At 46.3% G+C, this 12,436-nt stretch overlaps 1 protein-coding gene across 1 annotated transcript in view; it reads right to left on the bottom strand.

The window, feature by feature from the left end:
* RNF130 (ring finger protein 130) overlaps window positions 1-2,004 on the bottom strand; it is a 101,303-nt gene extending 99,299 nt beyond the window's left edge. Inside the window, exons 1-2 of the mRNA XM_024765028.1 lie at window positions 1,760-2,004; window positions 817-938 (exon numbers count right to left, since the gene is read on the bottom strand). Of these exons, the coding sequence (XP_024620796.1) occupies window positions 817-938; window positions 1,760-2,004 (367 nt within the window). The remainder of the gene's footprint in view (window positions 1-816; window positions 939-1,759) is intronic.
* Between the last annotated feature and the right edge of the window lie 10,432 nt (window positions 2,005-12,436).

The following is a 12,436-nucleotide window of genomic DNA, read 5'->3' as shown; positions in this document are numbered from 1 at the left end:
CGTCCGCGGCTCGCCCGCGGGGACGCGCCCATGGGCCCCTTCGGCGAGGACGACGGGTCAGCCCGCGCGCGATAGTCTCCTCCGGGTCCCTCCAGGGCCATGGGGGCGGGCCCTCGCCATTCCCCGGGGCCGGTCCCGCCGAGTGGGGGCGCCTCGCAAGGACACGACAGGGGTGGGAGATGCGCCCGAAGAAGGGTCTCTGGAGCACAAAGTCCCGGTCGCCGAGCTGCTGCCTCAGGCGCGCGCTCGCCACCGCCCCGCCCACTGTCAGCCGGGTGGCACGGCGCAGGCTTGGGGCTCAGCCCCGCCTCCACGCGCATGCGTGCGAGGGCCTGTCCGCTCCCGCCCGCCTGCACGAGGGCCCTAGGAGGCCCCGGCGCTTTCTTAACCTGCGCCCGGCCGTGTTTATACGTCAGGCGTGATGCGCCTAGGATCTGGAGCCTGGGGGCTTTCCAAGGGCCTCTGGAAGAGTTTGAGATGAGGTTACAAAAGAAAAAGAGCTAAAACTTTAAAATTAATTTAAAGATTAAATATCAATGGGATTTCACATTTCAACTGGTCAACTCCAAGTCATATAATTGGCATCACAGGAGGGAGGATGCTTCTGTGCAAATAAGAGTACAAGGGCTCACTAGGCCCGGATCTTTAAGGACATCTGAGTTATTAGGAAGGACCCCTACAGACTAGATGAAACCTCCAGAGGCCCTTGGACAAGGCGGAGACTGTGGTGAGACTTTCCCCCCACCCCAGACCCCCCAGCACACACACTACCCTATACACACTCCACGGCTTTTCTCTCCGCTGCCAGGCACTCACCTCCGTGGATGGGCAGCGGCGCCAGCACCTGACCGCGGACCTCGGCCTTGGGCGAGTCGAGCCCATAGCGCCCGCGGTCGACGCGGAATGTGAGCGGGGCGCCGCGGCCGGGCTCCTTGAGACTGTGGTGAGACTTTCCCCCCACCCCAGACCCCCCAGCACACACACTACCCTATACACACACACACACACACACACACACACACACACACACACACACACACCGTATCAGTTAAGCTGTGCACCCTTCTAAAGCATAAATGAAAGGGAAGGGTGAGTCTAGATTTGGGTGTAGCTGAATTCAGGAGCTTATATGATATTGGGCAGCATACTCATCATTGCCATGAAGCGGGGAGGAAGGATGGCATCTTCTGACTAGCCAGGCCTGGATCTCCTGCCTCCTATAGTAGAAAGGGGGTGGAAGTCATCCTTGTTCAACCAACTGTACTGAGAATCCCAGAGAGAGGCAGCATCCCGAAGGGAAGCTGAGGTGCAGTTTCCAGGGAAGGGTATGGATGTAGTGCAGGCCAACACATCAGATGTCCACTGGTGCCTTCTTATGGACATTCTTAACAATTTCTCCCTCCAATTCCTTCCCTTCCATCCCCACTACCTTTGTTTGTCTAGTCCATGTCCTGTCCTGAGACTGCATTTTATTTACTTGCATACAGGAAGTAACCAGGCCACCATCCTAGGCCCTGTACTGAAAGAGGGCTCTGCTCTGGCCCTCTCACAGCTGGACCCCTCTCACAGGGCAAGGAGTCCTTGGAACCAAGGTACCTCTGCTCAGGCACCTGAGACCTAGGAATTCCCTTTCCAAACAGTCCTGGGCCTCTTCGGGCCTACATGGTAGGGCTGTTTGTGGTGGGGTCTTCTTACTCTGCTCCTATTACTTAACATGCTGTGGCCTGCCCCTGCTTGAAAAGCTCATGCCCCCTACTACCTTGTCCTTACAAGGGTGTTGCAGAGTGTGGGGTCCTCCTGCCCCCTGGCATGAGAAACAATTACAGAGACCCACAGACGCCACCCTGTAAAGTCAGCTGGGGAGAAAGCAGGTCCTTTCAAGCTCTGTTTTGGCCCTTCTGAATTTGTCAAGGAGAAAGTTGGATCTAAAGTGCTTTTAACACGATCCCCCTTCAAACAAAGTGGGATGAGGTCTTCGTACACAGCTTCAGCAGGCACCAGCATCTAGAGCAATGTTAACAACAACCTGCGTTTGGAGTGTAATAGTCTTTAATTTTATGGAGACCTTTCCATTAGGTCAAGAGATTTTTCATTTATAAGTAGTGATACAAAGCTACCTTTAAAAAAAATTGTGGTAAAATACACCCAACATAAAATTTATCGTCATAACCATTTTAAGTGCACAGTTCAGTGATATCAAATACACTGACATTATTATTATTATTTGTTTTTTTGTGGTACGCGGGCCTCTCACTGTTGTGGCCTCTCCTGTTGCAGAGCACAGGCTCCGGACGCGCAGGCTCAGTGGCCATGGCTCACGGGCCCAGCCGCTCCGCGGCATGTGGGATCTTCCCAGACCGGGGCACGAATCCGTGTCCCATGCATCGGCAGGCGGACTCTCAACCACTGCGCCACCTGGGAAGCCCTCAAATACACTGACATTATTATGCAACTGTCATCACCATCCGCCTCCAGCCTCTTCTCATCTTGTAAAACTGATAGCTCTGTACCCACTAAACAATAACTTTTCCCTCCCCCCAGCCCCTGGGACCACCATTCTATTTTCTGTTTCTACCAATTTCACTATTCCACTCATATAAGTGGAATCATACAGTATATGTCCTTCTGTCACTAGCTTATTTCACTTAGCATAATGTCCTTCAGGCTCAGTCATGTTGTAGCATGTGTCTGAATCTTTCCTTTTTAAGGATGAATAATATTCCCTTGTATGTATATACCATACTTTGTTTATCAGGCTGTCAATGGACACTTGGATTGCTTCAACCTTTCGACTATTGTGAGTGGTGTACCAGAATGCCACTGGTTCAAATCCCTGCTTGGCTACATGTCAACTGTGTGACCTCTGCAAGCTCACGTTCCCTCTGAGGTCAATTTCCCTCTGTGAAGTGATACTAATGACCTCTCCCTCTATAGTCCTGAGAGCTACAAATCACATGATGGGTGCCTGGAAGCTATAGCTGCTGCAGTCACCCCATTTCCCTCTGACTTGCTACTGGAGGCACAGGGACTTGTGAGGGTTTGAGTGGCTGCCTGGGTGAGGACTGCAGTACTGCCCTCCCACAGCCATTACCCAGAACAGACTGTCCTGAATGGATAGACCCTCAGGCTGGTCAGTGTCCTGTACACGCAGGCACCGGGAGCCCCACTGCAAGCAGGGGCACAAGGTAACAGCATTTTATTTAGAAAAATGTAAAATACATTTGTACTGGTAATCCAAAACTCTTAATCTTTCCTAACTAAAAACTTCAAGTATAAGAAAAAGTTGGAGGATGGCACAGTGAAGCCCTGTACCTCATCACTTGGGTTCAGCCAGTGTTAACATTTGGTTGCTTTACCTATCGCTTTTATTTTTAAATTGTTTTCCTGAACCATTTTATGACCCTTTGGGCTGTTCTTCTATATTACCATGACCAAAACAATGAATAGCAATTCTGTAAAATAATCCATATCTTACCCTATTCAAAGGTTCCTAAACGTCTAAAAATCCCCCCCTGGCCCCCATGTTTTCTTTGAATGGGATCAAATGAAGTTTCTGCATTGGGTGTGGTTATGTCTTTTTCTAGAAATTCAGACTTTGAGGTCACAGGCCCAGCTCCAGCAGATCATAAGAAGTAGATGGCCGTCCTGCAAATTTGAGCTTCTGTCCTACCCCAGATATACTGCTTAGAGTTCACCAGAAAATATACTGCATTTTCTGCCATTGTCTTGTCAATAATATGAATACTATTGTTTCATACTTTTTTGTGTGGACACTTAAGTTATACCACAGTTACTGTAAATTTCCTCATTTTTAATATACCAAGAACCTCAAAAAATGGAAGTGACCCAGGGTCTTCTCACCTCCAAAAGGGCCACTAGATGAAGGAAGTGGCAGCCTTCCCTCCCTTTCCTGGTGGGGTGGCGTCAGGGAAGTAATGGCGGGACGTGGGGAGTGAGGACCTGCCACACTGGCGGTCCTCTGAGCCCAGGGCTCATAGGCCACCTCCATGAGAGTGGGCCTGGCGTTGGATTGAGTGATGCTATGAAAATCCCTGTAGACAGAGGAGTGATGAGAGACAAAACGGCTCAGATCTGGAACCTGTAAAGGTCCTGAGTCCAGAATTTAATTCTCCTGAGGACTCTCAAACATAGGGATTGTATGCCCATTCTTCAGATGAGGAGACTGAAGCTCAGAGAAGTGAGATTTTTGCCCAGTGAACTTGTCCCAGCTAATGAGGTGGTGCCCCTGGGGTGGGGACCAGTCTTGGCCAGCTCTAGGACCCTCACTCATTTCAGTCCTGCCGGTTGGTGCCAGGCTCAGAATTCAGAAGATGCCTGGATTTCCTGGTACTTGGCCCAGGCCAGGAAGCCAGAGGCTCCTCCAGGAATTCGGGTGGGGCCTGGGGCCGATGCTGAGTGGGCACAGGCTGCTGGGGTGGGAACGTTTTAGCAGGATTGAAGGCATCACCTCGTCCTTTGTCAAGATTTATTTGGTCAGAGTGACGAATGACTGAGAGAGGAGACGCCAGCTGGGCTGAGCTAGCCTGGGCAGACCAGCCCTCATGTCTGACTGCTGGTCCTCAGGCTGACCTGGGGTGGTGGCCCCTGGGATCCCTAGGGCCCGTTGCCAGGGGTCCTGGCTGTATCTGGAAGGACCCTCTGTTCACGGGCTGGAGAGACGTGTACAGAAAGAGACTCTTTTGGAAAGCTGTCTGGTGAAGGCAGGGTAGCAGGGCCAGTCTCAGAAAGGACAACACCGAGCCGACTCTGGGAGTCTGAGCAGTGGGAACAGAGGGGTGGCTTCATCAGGGCACAGCTGTTGGGCTAAGTCAGCGTTGCATCCCTTCAGGAAGAAAGCATCTGACTGGTCTAGTTTGAGTCAGGTGCCTACACCTTGATCCTAGTAACTCAGGGCACCTTGACTGTCAGCCTGCCAAGGGAACATCAGTGGAGGAGAAATAGCCCCCAGAGCTGACATAGCCCAGTGGCACAGGAGACAAGGGCAGCTCTGTCTGCTGCAGGAAAACCACACAGGCTGCTTGATCCTACTTCCTGCCAGGTGAATGCCGCTGGTTTCTTCCAGAAGTAGAAGTGGGGTTTCGAATCTTTCTCTTCAGACCTGTCATCCAGCTGGGAGGCCGTGCTGCTTCCATTTATTTGTGATCCGCTTCAAAACTAATATTAGAGTCCCAGCAGCTTTTCTCTCACCTGGGGATTACTGCAAAGCAAACTGCCAGTCCAGAGCTGACACCAGGCTTCATGCTGCTTTTAAAACAACGTGCAACACAAGAAAAATAAAACTATGTGCACAAAGATGTTTATTGCAGCATTAGCTATACGGGCAAAACGTTGGAAATAAGCTCATTTACTTGTTAAGCAAATTATGGTACAACAAATTTAAGGATGATTATGCAGCTATTAATATATTGAACAAGTTGTAGCAATGTGAAGAATGCTTATGATGTACTGTTGAGCGTAGACACAGAATACAAACTAAATCTCTGGTTATCACTCTGTAAAATAAGTTCACACGTGTGAATAAGGCCAAGAAGGTAATTGTTTTTACTTTACATTTTTTTTCTATTTTCAAAATATTGTGTTCCTTTTGCAATTATAAAAAAGCTATCTCTGATGACCCATCAAGAGACCACTGAAGAACCTATTAGAACCTATTAGAAGTAGTGGGATTGTGGAGCCAAGGGTAGGGAGATTGTGCAGTGTTGGGATGGCAGAATTGGGGGGGCGGTGGCTCCCAGTGACCCTCAGTCAAATTCTCCTTCACAGGCCTAATACCCTCCATACATTGAATGATTCTGTCCCCAGCCCTTGGAGCAAAAATAGACATAAATTCGGTCTATTGACTGTGTACATCTTCGCTGAAGATAAATCTCACATTATTGCAGCACATCAGGTATGAATGCAGGCAATATTCCTATTAGTCCTTACTCAGAAATTGTGCCAGTTTGGTTTAATGTTGTTACTGAAGGCAGGGGGGAGCAGCTTGTTACCCAGGCTGCAGTTACAGTTGGATCTCCTTCCTGCCAATCATTTTTGCCCTAGGAGACGTTACCAAAATGTGGAGAACACATCTCCCAGTGAAGCATATGCCCCCTGGTGGGTGAGAATCTCCTAAGAAAGTTTGGGGTGGGGGTATCCAGACCTGCTCAGATGTATGAAAAGAGATCCTACCTGTGGAGGATGAAGGGCCATGGGGAGAGGCAGGAGACCGCATGCCAACTTGGGGAATGGGTGGCAGGTGCTGTGAGGTATCACTCAGTGGCCATTCCAGCCCCTCCTCTCTTGCCTGACTCCACTGTAGAGGCTATAGGAGGTTAAAAACTCAGTTTTCCTGTACGGCATCCATCCATCCATTCATCTATTCACTCCTTCATTAAGTTCATTTTGACTGAGCAGCAGTTCTAAGAACTTGGAATACATAAGTAAATAAAGATCCCCTCCCTCAGGGCACATTCCAACCAAGATGCATTTCTGGCTAGAAGGAAGATGCATGAGGATGGAAACCACACACTAAGCGTGGTGGAGAAGGGAGGGTGAAGGAGCCTGGGTCCTTCTGTATTCTTTTGTGCTTCTTTTTTAAACCACTGTGTGGAAGATTTCCCATTATTTGTATCTGAATACAGCCCTCACTGATATAGAGAAAGTGGGAGTGCAGAAAAACTCTATGCCTGCCCTCTGGATGTCTTGACATCCTGAAGGCAAATGTCACCTGTCCCGCTCATTTTAGAAGATTCTTAAATTAGGCCTCCTGACTGAGGGGACCCAACTCTAAGAATGAAGAAGGAGTGAGGATTTGGGGTATGAGTGAAGAGGGCAGTTGGGGCGGACCCCATAACAGCCTGGTGGCCCTGTAGGCATGGGTTGGTATGTACTAATTGGGGCCATTTTAGTTGCAGATACCAGAAATCCAGCTCATTATTGAGGAAATTTTATTTGGTCACTTATGAAAAGTCTGGGCATGGTCTAAGCTCAGGCACAAGTGAATCTAAGAGGTCAAATGATATCATCAGAGCTGGGCTTCCTCTGACCCACTCTCAGCCTTGCTCTCTTTTTGGTTGCCTTCCTTCATTCTCAGGTGGGCTCTCCCCATATGGGTACAAGATGACCTCCAGCAGGTCCAGGGGGAACATTCTGTTCTTTCAGAATCCCAGAAGGGCATAGCAGGACAGAAAATTCTTTTCTTTCTCAATGGATTTTCCATTCTATATTCTGACTCTCATTGGTTTGTCTTATTTCATGAGTTCACCACTGAGACAGCCATTGTGACCAAGTGGATAAATGCTCTGACTGGCCAAACCTTACCACATGGGCACTCCTGGAGGCAGACATGGAGTCCCTTCAACACAACTCCATGGACTGAGAATGGAGCCTGTGGTACAGTAAAAAATAAGTATTTGATATTTGCCCCTGGTTCCTGTCATGTAGCCCCTAAGACCATGGCATCTACAGAGTGATAGAGTATCTTCTGTATGCTAAGGAGATGAGGTGGCTGGGAGCCCCTAGATAGCTTCAGGCATAGGGGCTCATTACCAGAAAGACCAAGGCATGATTAGAGGGTTGGAACACTTAGCCCCACCCCCCAATCCCCAGTGAGGAGACTGAGTTAATCACCAATGGCCAACCATTTCATCAATCATGCCTATGTATTAGAAGCTCCATAAGACTACTAAACAACAGAGTTTGGAGAGTTCTCAGGTTGGTGAACACATTTGAGGTGCTAGAAGGGTGGCATGCCCAGAGAGGGCATGGAAACTCCACACACCCTCCTTCCCCATATCTTGTCCCCATTTCTTCCATTTGGCTGTTCCTGAGTTGTATCCTTTCACTTATTTATTTTATTTATTTATTTTTGGCTGCATTGAGTCTTCGTTGCCGCACGTGGGCTTTCTCCAGTTGCGTTGAGTGGGGGCTACTCTTTGGTGCAGTGCACAGGCTTCTCACTGTGGTGATTTCTCTTGTGGCGGAGCATGGGCTCTAGGCGTGTGGGCTTCAGTAGTTGTAGCACGTGGGCTCAGTAGTTATGGCTTGCGAGCTCTAGAGCGCAGGCTCAGTAGTTGTGGCGCATGGGCTTAGTTGCTCTGCAGCATGTGGGATCTTCCCGGACCAGGGCTCAAACCTGTGTCCCCTGCATTGGCAGGTGGATTCTTAACCACTGTGCCACCAGGGAAGCCCATGAGTTGTATCCTTTATAATGAACTGGTAATAATTAGTATTTTACTGAATCCTATGAGTCATTCTATCAAATATGGAACATGTGTGTGTGTGTGTGTGTGTGGCAGGAAACACCTGGGGAGCTGGACAGAAGTGAGGATTACCTGGGTATCTGATACTTGCAACTGGCATCTGAAGTGGGGACAGTCTTGTGGGACTGAGCCCTTAACCTGTGGAGTCTGATGTTAACTCCAAGTAGTTAGTGTCAGGATTGAATTAGATTATAGGACACCCAGTTGTTGTCAGAATTGGCTGGTGTCTGGAGATTTGAGGAATTGGTTATTGGTGTGGAAAAAAAACCACAGTGGTTTCCCAAGGATGCACTCACAAGCATATGGGACATAGATCTAGGTAGGGACAATAACAGATGCACTTGGAGTCCCAACCTGTGACCAGAGGCAGGCTTGCTGTTGTCCTGGGCTCAGAGTCAGAAGGTTCTCCAGCACCAACTGGGGGTCAGGTGGCTCCTGGAACATGTCTAAGAGTGGCTCAGGCTGGGAGGGGTCCATTTGGATGTTTCAGGCTGCAAGTAACAGAAACACTGACCTAAATTGACTCACTTGAGAAGGAAATCTAGCGGAAAAGGAGGTTCCAGGCAGGCTATCTTGCATGGGCTTTGTCCAAGCCTGTCTTTTCTCACAGCTGCAGATGGATGCCAGCAGTAAGTAGAACAACATATTTCCTTGTTCCTGTTGGGTGGGAAGAGAGAAAGCCTTCTCTCATCTGTAGAATAAAAACCTCATCTTCAGCCAATTGTAGTGACCTGCCCAGGTGCCCCTGGACAAATGTGGTCAACAAGGAAATGCCAAGGCTGATTGGGTTAAGCCTGGGCCCTGACTGGAAAAGGGAATAGGATTACATCATTGCTTAGACTGGCCTGTTAGCTCACAAGAAATCCATGGAGGTGCATGTAAAGAGGGTGAGTTCTGGGTAAGTACCCTCAATGCAGAGCAGCTGTTGCCTGATACAGCCCTGACCCATCAGGAAGAGACCTACTCGCCTTCCCTACTCTCTCCCCTTCCTGTCCCTTTTCACCATTGATCTCCCCACCACTCTGTTCTAACAGAGTGTTTCTTTTTTGCCCCCTCCTGCTTTCTGACTCCACTCAACAGCTTGTTTCATGAGCTAATTTTAATTGTATATATATTTTCACCTTAGCATTGGCTATATGGGTTTGGGCAGGAGACTATACCTCATTAAACCTCAAGTTATTTATCTTTAAAATAGGAGAGGTAATATTGATCTCACATGGTAACTGGAAAGATTAAACATTACATTTAAGGGTTCTGAGGCTAGCCAAGATGAAGACCACTAAATTCTATCTATCTCATTGATTACAACTAAAAACTCTGGACAAAGTAAACAAGTAAACATGTTAGCAATGACAGGCAGATTGGAGAGAAGATCCAAAACTTGAAGAATAACCCATAATGGACACAAGATTCCCAGATTCTTTTCTTCTGTTATCTCCCAGGTTTTTTAAAATAAATTTATTTATTTATTTTTGGCTGTGTTGGGTCTTGGCTGCTGCGCAAAAGCTTTCTCTAGTTGCGGCGAGTAGGGGCTACTCTTCGTTGGAGTGGATCTTCCCAGACCAGGGCTTGAACCTGTAGTCCCCTGCATTGGCAGGTGGATTCCCAACCACTGCACCACCAGGGAAGCCCTCATCTCCCAGTTTTGAATTGAGGTCAGTCCCAGTATAGAACTGTGCAGAGAAACCATCTCTCTATCCAGAGGACTAGGAAAGGGGCCTCTGCAAGATGAAGTATGTGTGGGAAAATCCTTGGGCTCATTTTATTTTTCCTTTGTTTTTTCTACCCTCTCCCTGCCCTGAGGACAGCCTTAGTTGCAAACCTGCAATACTGTACCAACAGTGTGAATACCTAAAGTTCCAATAGGAAACTCATATGAGCCAGAGAGTGTGGGGCAATTCCCAGAGAGGAGATAGCTGGAGGAGGGATCCCGAATTCTATGGATGAGCAGATATATATCCCAGGCCCACCTCCAACCTGCACAGAGCAGACCCAAAGCAAAGTGGCAAAGTCTTTTAAAAAGCATTTTATTTTGAAATAATTATAGATTCATAGGAAGTTAAAAATCCTGTGTAACCTTCACCCACCTCCCCCGGTGGAGACATCTTATATAACTTACACATGTAATATCAAAACCAGGAAGTTGACATTGGTGTAATACTATTAACTAGATACAGACCTTATTCAGATTTCACCAGCTTTTACATGCACTTGTGTGTGTGTGTGTGTGTTTTATGCAGTTTTATCCCATGTATGGATTTGTGTAACCACCACCACAATCAAGACACAACATTGCTCCATCCCCACAAATAGACCCCCTCCTATTGCCCCTTTATAGTTGTACCCACCCCCATCCCTGTCCTCTGCCAACCACTAACCTGGTATCCATTTATGTAGTTTTGTCATTTTGAGAACGTCATATAAATGAAATCATACAGTATGTAACCTTCTAAGACTGGCTTTTTCCACTAACATAATTCCTATGAGATCCAGCCAAGTTGTGATATGTATCAATAGTCTATTTCTTTTTATCGTTGAGCAATATTCCTTTGTATGGTTGTACCAGAGTTCATTTGACCATGCACCTGATGAAGGACATTTGGGTTGTTAGCTTGGGGCTATTATTAATAAAGCCACTATTGCTATGAACATTTGTATACAGGTTTTGTGTGAACATAAGTTTTCAGTTCTCTGAGTTAAGTGCCCAAGAGGGAAATTGCTGGGTCATACGGTAAGTGCATGTTTAGTTTATAAGGAACTGCCAAAATATTTTCCAGAGTAGCTGTGCCACTTTACATTCCTGCCAAACAAAGCCTTTGAAAACTAAGGTGACATTGGATCTACTACCCACAGAAGATAAGACAGAACTTATAGTCTGAACCTAACTAGGACCGATTGATTGCTAAAACCACCACAACGAAAAGATCATTCTCCAGAGGATTTTAACAGTACCCAGAACCTCACAACATGATATTCAAAATGTCCAGGATACAATCTAAAATTACTTGAAGTATCAATGATGAGGAAAATATGACTAATTCTAAAGGGAAAAGATAATCAACAAAGATGCCAACCCCCAGGTAACCCAAATGTTGAAACAGCTATTATAACTATGCTTCAGGAGGTAAAAGTAACACTCTTTAAAAAAAGGAAAGATAAATATTCTCAGCATAGAAATAGAAACAACCAAACGGAAATTTTAGAACAAGAACCCCCCTTCCCCCATATTTGAATAAAAAATTCCCTGGGTGGGATATATAGCATAATGGAGATGACAGAGGAAATCGTTGACTTGATGGTAGAGCACTAGAAATTATCCAATTTGAAAAATACAAAGAAACAAAATGTGAAAAAAATGAAGAGCTCACAGATCATGGAACAATATCAAAAGGTTTATGACTTGTGTTATTGGAGTCTCAGAAAGAGAGAAGGAAGTGATTAGTACAGAAAAAAAATTGAAGAAATAATGGCTGAAAAATCCCCAAATTTGATGAAAGGCAAACATTTCCAGATTCAAGAAGCTCAGCAAATCTCAAGGCTAAACTCAAAGAAAACCACACTCAAAGGAAAACACATTATAATCAAGTTAATGAAAACTGAAGATAAGAATAAACCTTGAATGCTGTCTTCATGCATTGGAAGAACTAGTATTGTTAAAATGTCCATACTACCCAAAGCTATCTATAGATTCAAGCAATCTCTACCAAAATTTTCACAGCAAAAGTAAAAGCAATCTTTAAATTTGTATGGAATCACAAAAGAGGTTGAATAGCCAAAGCAATCCTGAGAAAGAAGAGCAAAACTGGAGGCATCACATTTCTTGATTTCAAACTATATTATGAAACTGTAGTAATCAAAGCAGTATGATACTGGCATAAAAACAGACACATAGGCCAATGGAACAGAATCGAGAACCCAGAAACAAAATCTCTCATATGTGGTCAATTAATATATGACAAAGGAGAATATTCAATGGGGAAAGGATAGTCTCTTCAATAAATGATGTTGAACAAACTGGATATTCATAGGCAAAAGAATGAAATTGGACCTCTGTCCTACACCACTCACAAAAATTAACTCAAAATGGATTCAAGACCTAAACATAAGACCTGAAACTGTAAAACTTCTAGAAGAAAACATAGGGAAAAAGCCTTCTTGACATTGGTCTTGGCAAT

The sequence above is a fragment of the Neophocaena asiaeorientalis genome, unplaced genomic scaffold (genome assembly GCF_003031525.2).
Source record: "Neophocaena asiaeorientalis asiaeorientalis breed wild unplaced genomic scaffold, Neophocaena_asiaeorientalis_V1.1 scaffold241, whole genome shotgun sequence".
NCBI classification, from domain to species: domain Eukaryota; kingdom Metazoa; phylum Chordata; class Mammalia; order Artiodactyla; family Phocoenidae; genus Neophocaena; species Neophocaena asiaeorientalis.
The sequence above is the reverse complement of the archived record's forward strand: the minus strand, read 5'-3'. Positions and strand labels throughout refer to the sequence as shown.